At 36.6% G+C, this 15,915-nt stretch overlaps 2 protein-coding genes across 2 annotated transcripts; both read right to left on the reverse strand.

Moving 5' to 3' along the window:
* Positions 1–1,155: 1,155 nt before the first annotated feature.
* Positions 1,156–7,812, reverse strand: slc47a2.2 (solute carrier family 47 member 2, tandem duplicate 2; the record flags this gene model as incomplete). Its single annotated transcript, XM_079404983.1, has 16 exons — positions 7,711–7,812; positions 7,547–7,615; positions 7,322–7,470; positions 7,131–7,173; positions 6,595–6,639; positions 6,264–6,361; positions 6,072–6,169; positions 4,479–4,592; positions 4,292–4,359; positions 3,780–3,888; positions 2,812–2,887; positions 2,543–2,612; positions 2,307–2,439; positions 1,661–1,755; positions 1,505–1,583; positions 1,156–1,391 (listed from the first exon to the last, which is right to left on the reverse strand). The coding sequence occupies exons 1-16, from the start codon at positions 7,795–7,797 to the stop codon at positions 1,156–1,158; spliced, it is 1,569 nt and encodes a 522-aa protein (XP_079261109.1). The 5' UTR covers positions 7,798–7,812.
* Positions 7,813–13,904: 6,092 nt separating this feature from the next.
* med31 (mediator complex subunit 31) lies at positions 13,905–15,601 on the reverse strand. The gene is made up of 4 exons (XM_079405201.1): positions 15,443–15,601; positions 15,099–15,173; positions 14,777–14,873; positions 13,905–14,548 (listed from the first exon to the last, which is right to left on the reverse strand). The coding sequence occupies exons 1-4, from the start codon at positions 15,462–15,464 to the stop codon at positions 14,332–14,334; spliced, it is 411 nt and encodes a 136-aa protein (XP_079261327.1). The 5' UTR covers positions 15,465–15,601; the 3' UTR covers positions 13,905–14,331.
* Between the last annotated feature and the right edge of the window lie 314 nt (positions 15,602–15,915).

Below are 15,915 nucleotides of genomic sequence, written 5' to 3' on the forward strand. Positions count from 1 at the left end.
TTTCATGAGGGTATGTTTAGGGAATTTGGCTTAGTGTACAATTAAACAGCTACATTGTTGACAAGTAACTATGCAGGAAGTAATACAGTTGAGGTCAAAAGTATACATCCCCCTTTCAGAATCTGAAAAAATTTATGCATGTCATTTATTTAGTACTGACCTGAATAATATATTTCACATAAAACATGCTTACATATAGTCCACAAGAAAAATAATAGTTGAATTTATAAAAATGGCCACGTTCAAAAGTTTACATCCCCTTGATTCTGTGTTCTTACCTGAATGATCCACAGCTGTGTTTTCAGGGATGCAAACTCATTATGGGTGAAAAAGGCACGGAACCCCTCAACCGCATAGCGCAACTGACCGAGCTTTCGTGAAAATTCCTGATAAATCAATGACTAACTACACAATCAATCTCTTATTTATACCGTGTATGGGTTTTTTCTCTCTCTGATTATATTAGGTAGATCTGCAAGCGTGTAGAACTCTGTAAACTTACAAAAATTAGTTCAGAGGGGATTCTTCTGATTAACCTACAGAAAAGACCTCTGACTGGCCATTGCTTTGAACGGAGATGCCTGTGATTGTTCCAATAATCAACGCTGCAAAAACACGTAAATAAATTTGTGGTTTTGTCATTCTAAACCAGAGCATGCACACAAAAACAGGGAGCGTTTAAAAGTGGTTGACTACAAGTGGGTACATTTATATACAGCAAAAGCAACCCAGGAGCATTTGAAGGTAAAAAGTGGAATATTCTGCAATGGCAGAGTCAATCTCCTGATCACAACCCAACTGAGCATGCATTTAACTGGCTGAAGACAAAACTAAAGGCAGAAAGACCCACAAACAAACAACAGCTGAAGTCAGCAGCAGTAAAGGCCTGGCAATGCATGACAAGGGAGGAAACCCAGACTCTGGTGATGTCCATGAGTTCCAGATTTATTGCAGTTTAAAAATGAATAATATATATATATATATATATATATATGTGTGTGTGTTTTAACTAACAGAATCTCTGTAGTTGTCAAGGTTTTTTTTTTTTCTCTTTTTCCTGCAATGTTTTAAAACCACACCTACATCAAATACGATTACATTTGATTTTTTTTTTCTTTTTTTTACATTTTCAATACCAACAAATCCCTGAACTTACTATACTCTGAGAAATGCAGTGAGCACCCCATTTAACACAATCCCTCCAGCTAGTATAAGCAGCATGAAGAAAAACGTAAGTCCTCGACGGACAACCAGCTGTTTGGTGGTCAAAACCGTGCCAACTGTGACCAGTGCAACAGCATTTGTTATTCCTCCTCTTTTACAGAGCCCTTCGAGGTCTGTGTTCCCATCTGTCTGGCCGTCTTCAGTGTGCTGGGACTGCTGTGGTACTTCTGTTCAAGCATGAACAAAAGACAACATAATCAGTCAACAGACAAAGTCCATGATGAAAGATATATATTTTTTTTTTGACCACTGAGTTCATCATATAACAGACAGAAACTACCTTCTGTATAGCCCTTATTTTCTATAGCGTAAGACTCATCTTTGGTCTCAGGGACTTGTACACCTGCTCTGATTAAAGCCTGAAAATAAGATAAAGACTGCAGTCACCATCTATCCAAATAGACTATATAGATGTGGATGAAGTAAAATGTCTCACCTCTTGAGTCGCTTTTTTCCAGTCCAATTTGCAAATGAGGATGATGAAGAACAAGGACTGTAGGAAAACACAGCCAAAAAACCCAATCCACAGACCTAACAATAAAAAGGTATTCAGCATGATAATGTTGTTTACTGGCTCAGTTACATTACTTCTATAGAGCAATAGTGTACAGCGTTAAATAGCTACACTACAAATAGCATCAGAACATAAAGAAACATGTTATCTACACTCTTAAAAATAATCATTCTTTATTGGCATCTATGGTTCAATGAAGAAGCTTTAACATCCATGGACTCTTTCCATCGTACAAAAGCTTCTATAGAGAAGAAGTTTCTTCAGATTATTAAAATGTTCTTCACGCTAAGAAAAAATTATTATTTTAGGAACTGTTCACTGAATGGTTCTTTGGGGAATGCAAATAATTCTTTAATGACATCGCTGAGAAAAAACCCCACCACTTTTTAACCCTTATTTTTAAGAGAGTACTAGAGTATGGAAAAGCATTAAAGTTAAAATAAATAAATGTCTCTTTTGGTATCCACGTTTGAAAGAAAATCATAGGGTGAAGCATCATTTTGTTTTGTTTTACAAATGTCAGCTTCCTATTTCTAATATTTCAAAATTATGAAGTTGACTTTATTACCAATTATGCCCATGTTAAGAGCAAACATCAGGGACACTCCAATTGGAAAACCCACAAAATAATATCCCACAATGTTACAAAGAGCACCAAGCAGTTGCTTTCCAGCACCTCTGACAATGCCACCTGCAATAGCCTACAATCAGAAAACAAAACAAACAAAAAAAAAAATATGTAAAAGATGACAGGACTATTTTTCAAGCATACAAACTTTGTTTAAAGAACATTAATAAACTTACAGAAGTGGCATCAAATATATGAACAAATCCATACATGACCATGACCTCTGATACTCTGAGGACAATTTCCCTGCGAGACAGAGAGTTATAGAGCTCATTAAGCTCTTCTCCATCATTTAACAAAAAAAACAGCCACACAATCAACAGAAACTGTATACAACATAATTTCAACATTGTCATGCGTTTAAACTAACAAAAAAGCCCTGTGAGATAATAAGATCACCATGTGGACTACTATGTACTGTTTAACAGTAATTCTTGTAACTTACTCATCTGTGCTAAAGATGTATCCAATAACATTGCTAGTACCTCCAATTATGGTTGCAATCACACAGGACACAAGTACTAGAGTAGAAGAGAAATTAATCAGGTATTGAAAGAAAATGACTGTAAAACATCACTGTATGAGTAACAATAATATTACAGTTTTTTTTATTCACATTGTACTATTTTCACAACGTGTATATTTTCAAAACTCTTAGTACAAAAATCTAAACTGATCACACTTGTAACATCGTCCTTTTCAAAACTGATCTCATACAATTATAATTCATTACAATTATACATTTTCAATAGTTTTTTTTTTACAAATTACAGTAATTTAGGCAATAATTTTCATGTTAGAAAATACACTTAACATTACCTAACTTGGATAACTCGCATAAAATCCATAATGTTTGTAAAAGTATTTATCCAGTGTGTTACTGTATCAAAAGGTGTGATCAAGGTATGACATAGTCATAAGGTTTTGTGCTAGAACAGAGTTTACTGTCAATGCAGTAAATGTCCTGTGTGTGTGTGTACCTACTTAACCATAATTTGTTCCCAAACTATGGATAAGTAGGTAGACACATGCATGCACGCACACGTACGCACGCACATACACACGCACGCACGCACGCACACACACACTCTCCTATCATTATGGTGACATTCCACAGGAGTAGTGGGTTTTATACTGTTCAAACTACATTCTATCCCTCATACACTAACCCTACTCCTAAACCAGCCCCCCATATCTATAGATGCTCCAAATGGTTCACTGATTAACCATTAAGATGAGTTAGATTAAATAATAGAAAATGTATTGAATGAGAAACATTAAAAAAAAAACTATAATTCAACAATACAATTCATTTCAACAATAATTGATGTGATATTGCACTGATATATCAGCAGATTTCCAAATAATTAGACCTATTGAGCATCATTTAAAGCTGTTGAAATGACCACTTACGTCCACAGACTAAAGACAGTTTGGCAGACAGCTTGGCTTGTTCTGTGTTTCCAGCTCCAAGTGCATTTCCCACCCTCACACCGGCTGCCACTGCAAATCCCAGTGGAAACTGAATGACAAGGAGGAAACAATGACTTGGTGACCAATGGCAAACTAGGCTACTTTTTGGCAACGTTTTCTCAGAAAATATATTTTAAAATGCAATTTATTCCTGTGATGGCAAAGCTGAATTTTCAGCAGCTATTAGCTCCAGTCTTCAGTGTTACATGATACTTCAAAAAATCTAATATGCTGATATTCTGATCAAGAAATATTTAGTATTATTATTATCAGAGTTGAACACAGTCATGCTGTTTATTTAAATTTTTTGTGGAAACTGTGGTACATGCTTTTTGTTTAGGATTTTGAAGTTAGGGTTGGGTTTGTTTCCGGGTCCAATAAAAGAGGTTGCTCCAGTCAGGAACACATGCTATTAAGCAAAATTAGATCAGACCATGTAACGCTGGCAGTACCATGTACATAATGCTGGCCAGTTGATAGACGACAGACTGAGCCCCAAGCTCGCCTTCACTGATGAGTCCTGCAATGAGTATGGAGGGGGGGCGGGGGGTATTGGAGGGTAAAATACACCAATATTTATCAAATGTCAAATATTTTTAAGAACAAAACAAAACAAGAAAACACAGAAGGTTTACAAACCTGCAAGGAATCCACCAATCTCATATGTCCACCACTCTGCACAAAGCATGAGCATGCTGGGAAGAGCCAAGCAAATGAAGGCACCCCATTCCTGCAAACAGTCACGAGACCAGCCTAATGGTGTGTGTTTGAGGCAATATCAGCAGAACACATGGGAGAAAAATAACACACATTGAAATAACAGACTAATTAACAACAGAATTTAAACAATGTACATACACTCACCTAAAGGATTATTAGGAACACCATACTAATACTGTGTTTGACCCCCTTTCGCCTTCAGAACTGCCTTAATTCTACGTGACATTGATTCAACAAGGTGCTGAAAGCATTCTTTAGAAATGTTGGCCCATATTGATAGGATAGCATCTTGCAGTTGATGGAGATTTGTGGGATGCACATCCAGGGCACGAAGCTCCCGTTCCACCACATCCCAAAGATGCTCTATTGGTTTGAGATCTGATGACTGTGGGGGCCATTTTAGTACAGTGAACTCATTGTCATGTTCAAGAAACCAATTTGAAATGATTCGAGCTTTGTGACATGGTGCATTATCCTGCTGGAAGTAGCCATCAGAGGATGGGTACATGGTGGTCATAAAGGGATGGACATGGTCAGAAACAATGCTCAGGTAGGCCGTGGCATTTAAACGATGCCCAATTGGCACTAAGGGGCCTAAAGTGTGCCAAGAAAACATCCCCCACACCATTACACCACCACCACCAGCCTGCACAGTGGTAACAAGGCATGATGGATCCATGTTCTCATTCTGTTTACGCCAAATTCTGACTCTACCATCTGAATGTCTCAACAGAAATTGAGACTCATCAGACCAGGCAATATTTTTCCAGTCTTCAACCGTCCAATTTTGGTGAGCTCGTGCAAATTGTAGCCTCTTTTTCCTATTTGTAGTGGAGATGAGTGGTACCCGGTGGAGTCTTCTGCTGTTGTAGCCCATCCGCCTCAAGGTTGTGCGTGTTGTGGCTTCACAAATGCTTTGCTGTATACCTCGGTTGTAACGAGTGGTTATTTCAGTCAAAGTTGCTCTTCTGTCAGCTTGAATCAGTCGGTCCATTCTCCTCTGACCTCTAGCATCAACAAGGCATTTTCGCCCACAGGACTGCCGCATACTGGATGTTTTTCCCTTTTCACACCATTCTTTGTAAACCCTAGAAATGATTGTGCGTGAAAATCCCAGTAACTGAGCAGATTGTGAAATACTCAGACCGGCCCGTCTGGCACCAACAACCATGCCACGCTCAAAATTGCTTAAATCACCTTTCTTTCCCATTCTGACATTCAGTTTGGAGTTCAGGAGATTGTCTTGACCAGGACCACACCCCTAAATGCATTGAAGCAACTGCCATGTGATTGGTTGATTAGATAATTGCATTAATGAGAAATTGAACAGGTGTTCCTAATAATCCTTTAGGTGAGTGTAGTTTATTAATGACACCCATGTGAATATGAAGAAACTAGTCTTGTAGAATGTGCATTAAAAGTACTAAATACAAACTTGTGTTCTGTAAAACTTTTTTCCAAGATATAGAACTAGGAAACAGATCTCTGCAGAAATGAACAGGAGAAACTCACCACCCCAGGTGGCTTTATGCAGGCCCATACAACGGATGAACAAATAGAGAATCACTGCCAGGGAATACTGGGAAATTGCATTTGCAGCAGCAGATCCTCTGTGAACACATCAGGTTATCATTCAAATAATGAAGAAAACAAGAAAATATAGTATCTAAATATAGAATATACAGAATCCAGACAGCTTCTTACGCCACACCAAGATCAAGAAGATGAAGGAAGATGTAGTTTATTAAAGCATTAAGGATATTTCCTGCTGTTCCTGTGATGATCTGAGGCCAAATAATACCCTAAACAAACAAAGAAAAAAAGGCCATTAGGATCACAGCAATATACAGTATACAGGACTCAAACAGCAGAGCATAGAGCTAGCAACACCAAAGTCATAAGTTTGACTGCCAAGTAAAGCATAAAGTCATTAAATGTATTATGCAATGTAAGTCACTTTGAATAAAAGCGTCACCAAATACACAAATGTAAGAACTCTTAAGAACATTTTTACGAATGTAAAAATGGAGGTTACCTGATTTTGAAGATACAAGCCCTGCAGCTGATACATAAAGGCAGCCTGTATGTTTTTTTTTTTTTTTAAAAAGCAAATAAGAAAATTGTTGCTGGAAATTGGTAATAAAACATAAATAAATTTCTCATTATTTAATCATTCTCATGTCATTCCAAAAGGTAAAGGAGATATTTTCCCCAAAACACAAAATACTCTGGCAACTGGCTCCAAAAAGGCTAAAAAAAAACAACACACAAATCTATACAACAAAAGCCGTTAATGTGACCCATGTGAAGTATTCTTGCAAAGTCTTTGCATAGTCAAAGTCAAGCTTTGTGTGAGGAACTTTGAGTGAAATTTAAAGAGTTATTCACTGAAAATCATATAAGTTTGGAGCAGCATGGACTTTGAGTAGACGATTACTTTACATTTATAATTGTTTGGGTGAACTGTTACTTTAATGTTTGTGAACATTTCAAGTCAAGTCAGCTTTATTGTTTTTAATGTTAATTGCAGTGTAAATGATAGTGTGCAAAAAAGTTTAATGTGTCACTCACAGGCAGAGCAGGCATGAATATTTTTACATAGAGTTGTGACAGACTGTTGAGAGAAAAAAGCAATCACACAGTTAAAAAATCTTGTTTAAACCAATTTATTTCATAATACTTGCATAACTTACTACCAACGTTTTGCTAAGTAGGAACATTAGTTAATGCATAACATCCAGTAAATGCTGAAAGTGTCAGACCTGGCCACACTGGGACTCTGTCGAACAGCCAGCAGGATGGGCTCGGTGTTGATGAGCAGTGCCCAGCAGGGGAAACAGGCCAACAGGAGTATGAGAATCCCTCTCTGCAGTATCACTCCCACCCGCTTCAGATTATTACTGCCAAACGTCTGGAGGACACAATTCAATTCAGATGAGATCATTAGTACAAACGGCACTCACATTACTGAACATTCACTATCAGACCTGAGAGATGAGTGTATCGCATGCAGATGCCAATCCAGAGCCGATGGAGATGCCAGTCACATTAATAACCTGTGAGCAAAAAGGATGTATTTACAAATGCAAAGTTGATTTACAAATGAAAGTTTACAAATGATTGCCATAATGAAGTTATTTTGTGAACTCACAGCAATAGCCATAGCCACACCAGCCAGTTCAGTTTTCCCCAAGTGTCCACAAAACACAGTGCTGATAAAGCTGATCAGAAAGATCATCAGCTGAGATATAAACTGCACGAAGAGGAGAACATTTACTGTGTAACAGATACAATACATTTTCACTAACTGTCAGTTAAAATTCATTATAAGGCCTTAATTTGACTCTACACTGGATCTTAAGTGACATGAATGAACTGAACATGGCACAATACATTTATTTGAAAATATATTAATTGTAACATATTAATGAAAACATAATAAATGAACTGAATTAAATTGTTATACTTAAAAAAAAAGAAATACAAAAAAATCAATAACAACTCAATGCTATATTGAATTTACTTTTGACACTTTTGTCAATGTAATATTCACACTTACCACTGGTCCAGCCAGTTTTAGCAGCTGTAAAATTTCTTCTTTATAATTTACCGGTAACAAACTTCTGAGTTTTCTTCGACATTCATCACAAACACTCTGTGAATTCGACTGAGCAACATGGCTTATGTCCTGTTTTGGGTATTCATTTATCTGGGTTTCTATGTTAATACTGTCCATTTCCATATCTGAAGCCAGCCCCCTGTGACAACAAAGCTTTTTACATGGTTAACCATAAAACAAAATATACAGTGGTGTGAAAAAGTGTTGGGCCCCTTCCTGATTTTTTATTTTGAATGTTTGTCACACTTTAATGTTTCAGATCAAACTAATTTAAATATTAATCAAACATAACACAAGTAAACACAACATGCAGTTTTTAAATGCTTTTTTTTATGAAGGGAAAACAAAATCCGAACCCACATGGCCCTGTGTGAAAAAGCTTTTTCGCACAGGGCCATGTGGGTTTAGATTTTCTGATTTTGATTAATATTTAAATTTGTTTGATGATCTGAAACATTAAAGTGTGACAAACATGCAAAAAAATAAAAAATCAGGACGGGGGCCAACACTTTTTCACACCACTGTAGCTAAAAATATACATATACTGTGGGGCAAATAAGTATTTGATACGCTGACGATTTTTCAAGTTTTTTTTTTTAAGAGATCTGTAATTTTCATCGTAGGTACACCTCAACTGTGAGAGACAGAATATATTTTAAAAAAAATCCAGAAAATCACATTGTATTATTTTTGAATTAATTTCCATTTTATTGCATGAAATAAGTATTTGATCACCTACCAACCAGCAAGAATTCTGCTCTCACGGACCTGTTAGTTTGTCTTTAAGAAGCCCTATCCTCCACTCATTACCTGTATTAATTGCACCTATTTGAACTTGTTACCTGTATAAAAGTCACCTGTTCACACACTCAATCAATCGGACTCCAACCTCTGCACTATGGGCAAGACCAAAGAGCTGTCTAAGGACACTAGGGACAAAATTGTAGACCTGCACAAGGCTGGGATGGGCTACAGGACCATTTCAAGGACCTGGAGTGGCCTAGCCAGTCTCCAGACCTGAACCCAATAGAAAATCTATGGAGGTAGCTGAAACTCCGTGTTGCCCAGCGACAGCCCAAAAACCTGAAAGATCTGGAGAAGACCTGTATGGAGGAGTGGGCCAAAATCCCTGCTGCAGTGTGTGCAAACCTGGTCAAGAAATACAGGGGTGTATTCCAGAAAGCAGGTTATGTGACATACCCTGGTAAGTTTGAGGATAAGCGAGCGGATAACCTCAGCTGTCGGTTCCAAAATCGGAGGTTACTTTCAGGGTAAGTAAGTAACCATAGTAACTTGCTCTCTGAAGATAACCTGCTCCGGAGCAGGTTATGTTCCAGGGTTAGTTTACTTCAGAGCCATCAGCGCATGCGTGACTTACTGACCAGCCTTCAGTGGGCGTGACAGAACACAACATTATATAATATTACAATATAGTTATGTAACATAGCCTACTATATATATATACACACACACACACACACACACAGGTGCTGGTCATAAAATTAGAATATCATGAAAAAGTTGATTTATTTCAGTAATACCATTCAAAAAGTGAAACTTGTATATTAGATTCATTCATTACACACAGACTGATATATTTCAAATGTTTATTTCCTTTAATTTTGATGATTATAACTGACATCTAATGAAAGTCCCAAATTCAATATTCCAGAAAATTAGAATATTGTAAAAATGTTCAATATTGAAGACACCTGGTGCCACACTCTAATCAGCTAATTAACTCAAAACACCTGCAAAAGCCTTTAAATGGTCTCTCAGTCTAGTTCTGTAGGCTACACAATCATGGGGAAGACTGCTGACTTGACAGTTGTCCAAAAGACGACCATTGACACCTTGCACAAGGAGGGCAAGACACAAAAGGTCACTGCTAAAGAGGCTGGCTGTTCACAGAGATCTGTGTCCAAGCACATTAATAGAGAGGTGAAGGGAAGGAGAAGATGTGGTAGAAAAAAAGTGTACAAGCAATAGGGATAACCGCACCCTGGAGAGAATTGTGAAACAAAACCCATTCAAAAATGTGCGGGAGATTCACAAAGAGTGGACTGCAGCTGGAGTCAGTGCTTCAAGAACCACCACGCACAGACGTATGCAAGACATGGGTTTCAGCTGTCGCATTCCTTGTGTCAAGCCACTCCTGAACAAGAGACCGTCTTGACTGGACTGCTGCTGAGTGGTCCAAAGTTATGTTCTTTGATGAAAGTAAATTTTGCATTTCCTTTGGAAATCAAGGTCCCAGAGTCTGGAGGAAGAGAGGAGAGGCACATAATCCACGTTGCTTGAGGTCCAGTGTAAAGTTTCCACAGTCATTGATGGTTTGGGGTGCCATGTCATCTGCTGGTGTTTGTCCATTGTGTTTTCTGAGGTCCAAGGTCAACGCAGCCGTCTACCAGGACGTTTTAGAGCACTTCATGCTTCCTGCTGCTGACCAACTTTATGGAGATGCAGATTTAATTTTCGAACAGGACTTGGCACCTGCCCACATTGCCAAAGCTACCAGTACCTGGTTTAAGGACCATGTTATCCCTGTTCTTGATTGGCCAGCAAACTCGCCTGACCTTAACCCCATAGAAAACCTATGGGGTATTGTGAAGAGGAAGATGCAATACGCCAGACCCAACAATTCAGAAGAGCTGAAGGCCACTATCAGAGCAACATGGGCTCTCATAACACCTAAGCAGTGCCACAGACTGATCGACTCCATGCCACGCCGCATTGCTGCAGTAATCCAGGCCAAAGGAGCCCCAACTAAATATTGAGTGCTGTACATGCTCATACTTTTCATGTTCATACTTTTCAGTTGGCCAACATTTATAAAAAATATTTTTTTTGCATTGGTCTTAATTGATATTCTAATTTTCTGAGATACTGAATTTGGGACTTTCATTAGTTGTCAGTTATAATCATCAAAATTAAAGGAAATAAACATTTGAAATATATCAGTCTGTGTGTAATGAATGAATCTAATATACAAGTTTCACTTTTTGAATGGTATTACTGAAATAAATCAACTTTTTCATGATATTCTAATTTTATGACCAGCACCTGTATATATAGTTGTATGATATGTTAATTATAAAGTGCTAATATAAGTAATAAATAATGTAATATTCCAATATGGATATATTTATTTTATTGGCATATATAACAGTTATCTGTATACATTATAAAACATTATTATGACAAGGTAATGTTTAATTTATTATATTTGACATATTTATTACATTTTATATGATCATCTCACACATGGAGCGGCTTTTTCTATAATGTATTTCTATAAATATACATATCTGATACCACTTAATATATAATTATCATCAAACAAACAATATAATTAATATTCTCAAGGATTAAAGATTAAACAGAAAAAAAGATAAATGATTGCACAACCATCATTTAGGTGGCGACATGCACTGAGCATGTAAATGACCATTGAACCAAAGAAGAAGAAAGAAACAGCATGGCATGCAGTGTCCGTTTCCATAGTGACTCGTCGATTCATCGCGCTGTTGAGAATGTCTTGAGTCTTAACCAGGAACATACTCTGGGTTGAATGAACTTACTAGTTTTTGGAACCACATACCTCGAGTAAGCAAGGTTTGAGGTTAATCAAGCCAAAGTTCAGGGTTTAGCTGAAGGTAAGTTAACTGTGCTTTCTGGAATACACCCCAGGATACGTCTGACCTCTGTAATTGTAAACAAAGCTTTCTGTACCAAATATAAAGTTTTTTTTTTCTATCGTATCAAATACTTATTTCATGCAATAAAATGGAAATTATTCAAAAATCATACAATGTGATTTTCTGGATTTATATATATATATATATATATATATATATATATATATTCTGTCTCTCACAGTTGAGGTGTACCTACGATGAAAATTACAGATCTCTCCATTCTTTGTAAGTGGGAAAACTTGAAAAATCGCCAGTGTATCAAATACTTATTTGCCCCACTGTATATATATTAAATTAAAATACATACCTTAAAAGTACTGCTTCAGGGAGTCTTTTCAAAAGAAACACTTTGAAATCTGTCTGGCTGAAGCTTCCTCCTGTTGTAGTACACAAAGTTAGTATATAAACAGCAGTCAGTGCAAGTGCAGGTCAAGTTTCATTAAAGGGATCCCAACATCATCCCAAATAACACCCAACTAACACTGAACGTTTCCTCTGTGCTCAGAGCATGTCATCATGTGGTGCTGATAGCTGTGTGAGCTGGTCATTACATTTGAATTCTGAAAACCTTGTGGTGCAGATAAGATACATTTAACGGCAGGACTTTTTTCTAGGATGACTCTCTAGGAATACATTTAGAGATTATACACTTATACATAAGAAAAGGTTATACATAGGCTATACTGTACACTTATACATAACGTCAGGTCACAATATAGTGAAATTATTCTTCCAAAACTGTACTGCTATTGACTGCAGGTCCCTGAATAAGAATATATTCAGAATGATTTCTGTGCTTTACCTCAGCAACCACTGGAGGGCTTACTTTCACCTCTTTCAAGTTCGTAAAAGGCCTCCTGTGTTGGTTACACAAAAGAATGCGAGGAGCTTGTGAACATTTAACATAATCCTGCACAGACCTTTGAATATTTATGTTGTTCATATAAACAGGGTTTAAAATGCTGAGGAGTTCAGGGTTCAGAGGTTATATCAGATTATATTAAAGGAATAATTCACCCAAAAATGAAAATTCTGTAAATCTACTTACCCTAAGGCCATCCTACATGTTGAAGAATTTGTCTTCACTGGAAGAGATTTTGAGAAATTTAGCATTACATCAGTAGCTAACCAATGGATCCCCTGCAGTGATTTTATTTAATTTGATATAGAAACGGGTTTTTTTTTTTTTTGGGGGGGGGGGGGGGGGGGGGGGGGGGGGGGGGGGGGGGTGAACTATTCCTTTAAGGGTGTAAAAGACACCTTTACACACAACTATAAGAAAACTTATATTTGTTCTTGGCAGATGTTTTTCCTCACAGATTTTTTTTTATAAATGTATAATTACCTACATGCAGAAAAAATAATTGAAACAGTCAAAACTAACTCTAAACCATAAAAATGTTAATAATGTTTGTGTTTAATACCATGCCAGTTTCTGTGGCTATTTTCATGGCCAAAAAACAAAAAAGGCCAAATTATGTCATGTTTTTACAATTTATTTTTGCTACAAACTCTAAAACTGTATTTGGCTTAATTCTGTTGAAAATCTCTTCAAAAAAGTTAAAACGTTCTCTCACAGAGTCAAAACCAGCACAATGTAATAAAACATGCTTCGTGGATAAAGGGTTTTGGCAGAGGCAACATGTTTGGAGGATCTTCTAGTTTTAAAAACTAATGTGTCATCCTGGATCAACCTATTCTACAGCAAGGATAAACAATCTGGTCCCATCGATTGGAAAATTGATAGAAATTTATTTTTCCAACATTGGGTCTAATTTCAGGGAGTTTATTCATTATATATAGATCCCACTCTGTTTGTTATGTTATTAACACAGGAACAAATTATTGGTTTTAAATCCATAGGAGGTAGCCAATTACGCTTATTTTTCAGAAGAGTCAGCTTCCTCATTTTCTTTGATTCCACAGTGTAAATATTGATCAGACTGTGGAAACAAATGTTTATGTTTTCATCATATGTAGTTTCAAATGTATGTATTTATTTATACAACGTAATGAAATAGAATCATTGGCTTTAAAATTTGCCTTAATTTTCTTTATTTGGGTTTCCATTTTTGTCCAAAATGCACACAGTATACAATAATACAAATATTATATAAGGCAAACGATAAAGCATATTACATGTGGAGCTGGTAATAAAGTAACAAAGTTTTATGCAGAATTTAAATACATTTCAGTTCATAAGAGTGAATTCTTTTACAATGCAAAACCAACTGTTTTTGCAGTCTAATCATTCTCCTCTTACCTTCTTAGAAGCTCTTTTACCTTTCTCTCCTGTTGTTCATAAACACACACAACTTCATGGGCCTACAGAGAGCAGTCTAAAAGTCCAAGTCCTATTTAAAATATGGAAAAAAGCCCATTTGAAAATAACGTTTTACAAAAAAAAAAAAGCTTTTGTGAAAGAATAATTCCCAGAAGGAGCATGTTGACTGCTTCATTTGGATGTGGTGTTGCCATGGGATGGAGCCTGTGGCTGCTGTTGCTGCTGCTGCTCCGCGAGCGCTTGATGCAAGCGCGTCCGCTTCCGGGAGTAATGCTGCCAGTGCAGGATCTGCTGTTCGTCTATGAACTTGGCACACTGCGCATTCACCAGCTCCTTTCGGAAATGCTCATACTGCAATAGCTCTAACATGTGCAGACAATGAGGATATCTAAGGAAATAAAAGATTTAGACTGCGTTGTACAGAAGTGTAATGTGTCAATCAGTGTAAGATGAAAATTTATTTATTGAGGAATGTCTGAACATCTTTAGTCAGCTGAGGTCTAGCATATATGAATATATAATAAATAAATGATCATTCTTTATTAATTTTCACATGACATGAGTTTCTAAAATAAAATGTAATTAAGATTAAAAAAAAAGTAAAACATGAACTTACTTCAGGAATTTAGCATATTCTGGTTCTTTCCAGTAAAGTAGATACTTTAAGTAATTGACAAAAGGCTTCTCTCTCAGGTAACCTCTTTGAGCCAAAACTGCAGGATGAAAAACAGGATATGTTTAAGAGATTTAAATCCACAACACACAAGACCAATCTTCTAAATTTAACGATAGAAAAAACAAGTTTAATATAAACTTTGATATTCAAACTGCTAGAGGTAAACTAATCAGTGAAATGCCTGAATTATTTCCATATCTGGATTACTGTAACCAAGTATTTTAAATAAGCAAATAAAAAAAAATGTAATTTTCGCTCTTACAGTTCAGGTAGTTCGGGTTCGCTAGGCACTGAACAAACTCCAACTCAAGCTGGAAACGATGTCTTGCCTGCTCCTCTGTGAAATTATGAATTTTGAGGGTTATCAACGCTTTTTATTTAAAATAACATCGCTTGAACGAAATGCAATATATGTCCACTTATTAATTTGATTAATCATTACGTAAATTATATTTAACATAATACAAACAGTAATATGTATACGTTTTATTACCTCACACAATCAAATCAAAACCTCGTTTACCGAAACAACTGTCTTTTCGTTGTGTTTGCGGGCGAATATTAGCAAAACAACACGTTTACAGTCACTATCAACAAATTACAAACCTGTTTCCATAACACCAGCCATGGCAGATGACGAGCGAGAAAACGATATTGTATCAGCTGGAAAATATTTAAATGTACGTACAAGATTACTGAGACAACATATTTCGTTTTGTTTGAAGAGATCTACGGCGCCACCATATTTGCCAGAAAACCAGGGCTGCTGTCGTAAAAGTTGGTGTCGTAAACGTGTTTTACGACATTATCACTTTCCGTCGTTGTGTCATATCTGTGCACTCACTACTGTATTTATCAGTACAAATGTTTGAAATAAACTGAGCGTGAAACGTAGGGTAAGATATTCTCCAACCTTTAATGTTTCCCCTTGACCATGGAAGTCACTAAATCTCATTTCAGCACATTTATTAAATGCAAATGCATTATATGCATTTTATAATTTCTTAATCGGGGGTGCGTTTCCCAAAAGTAGCTATGGTCGCAAGCTACGTTGTTACCATAGACTGTAAAAAAAAAAT

The sequence above is a fragment of the Barbus barbus genome (genome assembly GCF_936440315.1).
Source record: "Barbus barbus genome assembly, chromosome: 43".
NCBI classification, from domain to species: Eukaryota; Metazoa; Chordata; class Actinopteri; order Cypriniformes; family Cyprinidae; genus Barbus; species Barbus barbus.

Coding starts and splice junctions, on each gene's coding strand:
- med31 (XM_079405201.1), bottom strand. CDS start 15,464: ATGGCTGGTGTTATGGAAACAG. Junction 15,174..15,442: donor GGCTGGTGTTATGGAAACAG/GTTTGTAATTTG, acceptor ATAATTTCACAG/AGGAGCAGGCAAGACATCGT. Junction 14,549..14,776: donor GAATATGCTAAATTCCTGAA/GTAAGTTCATGT, acceptor TTATTTCCTTAG/ATATCCTCATTGTCTGCACA.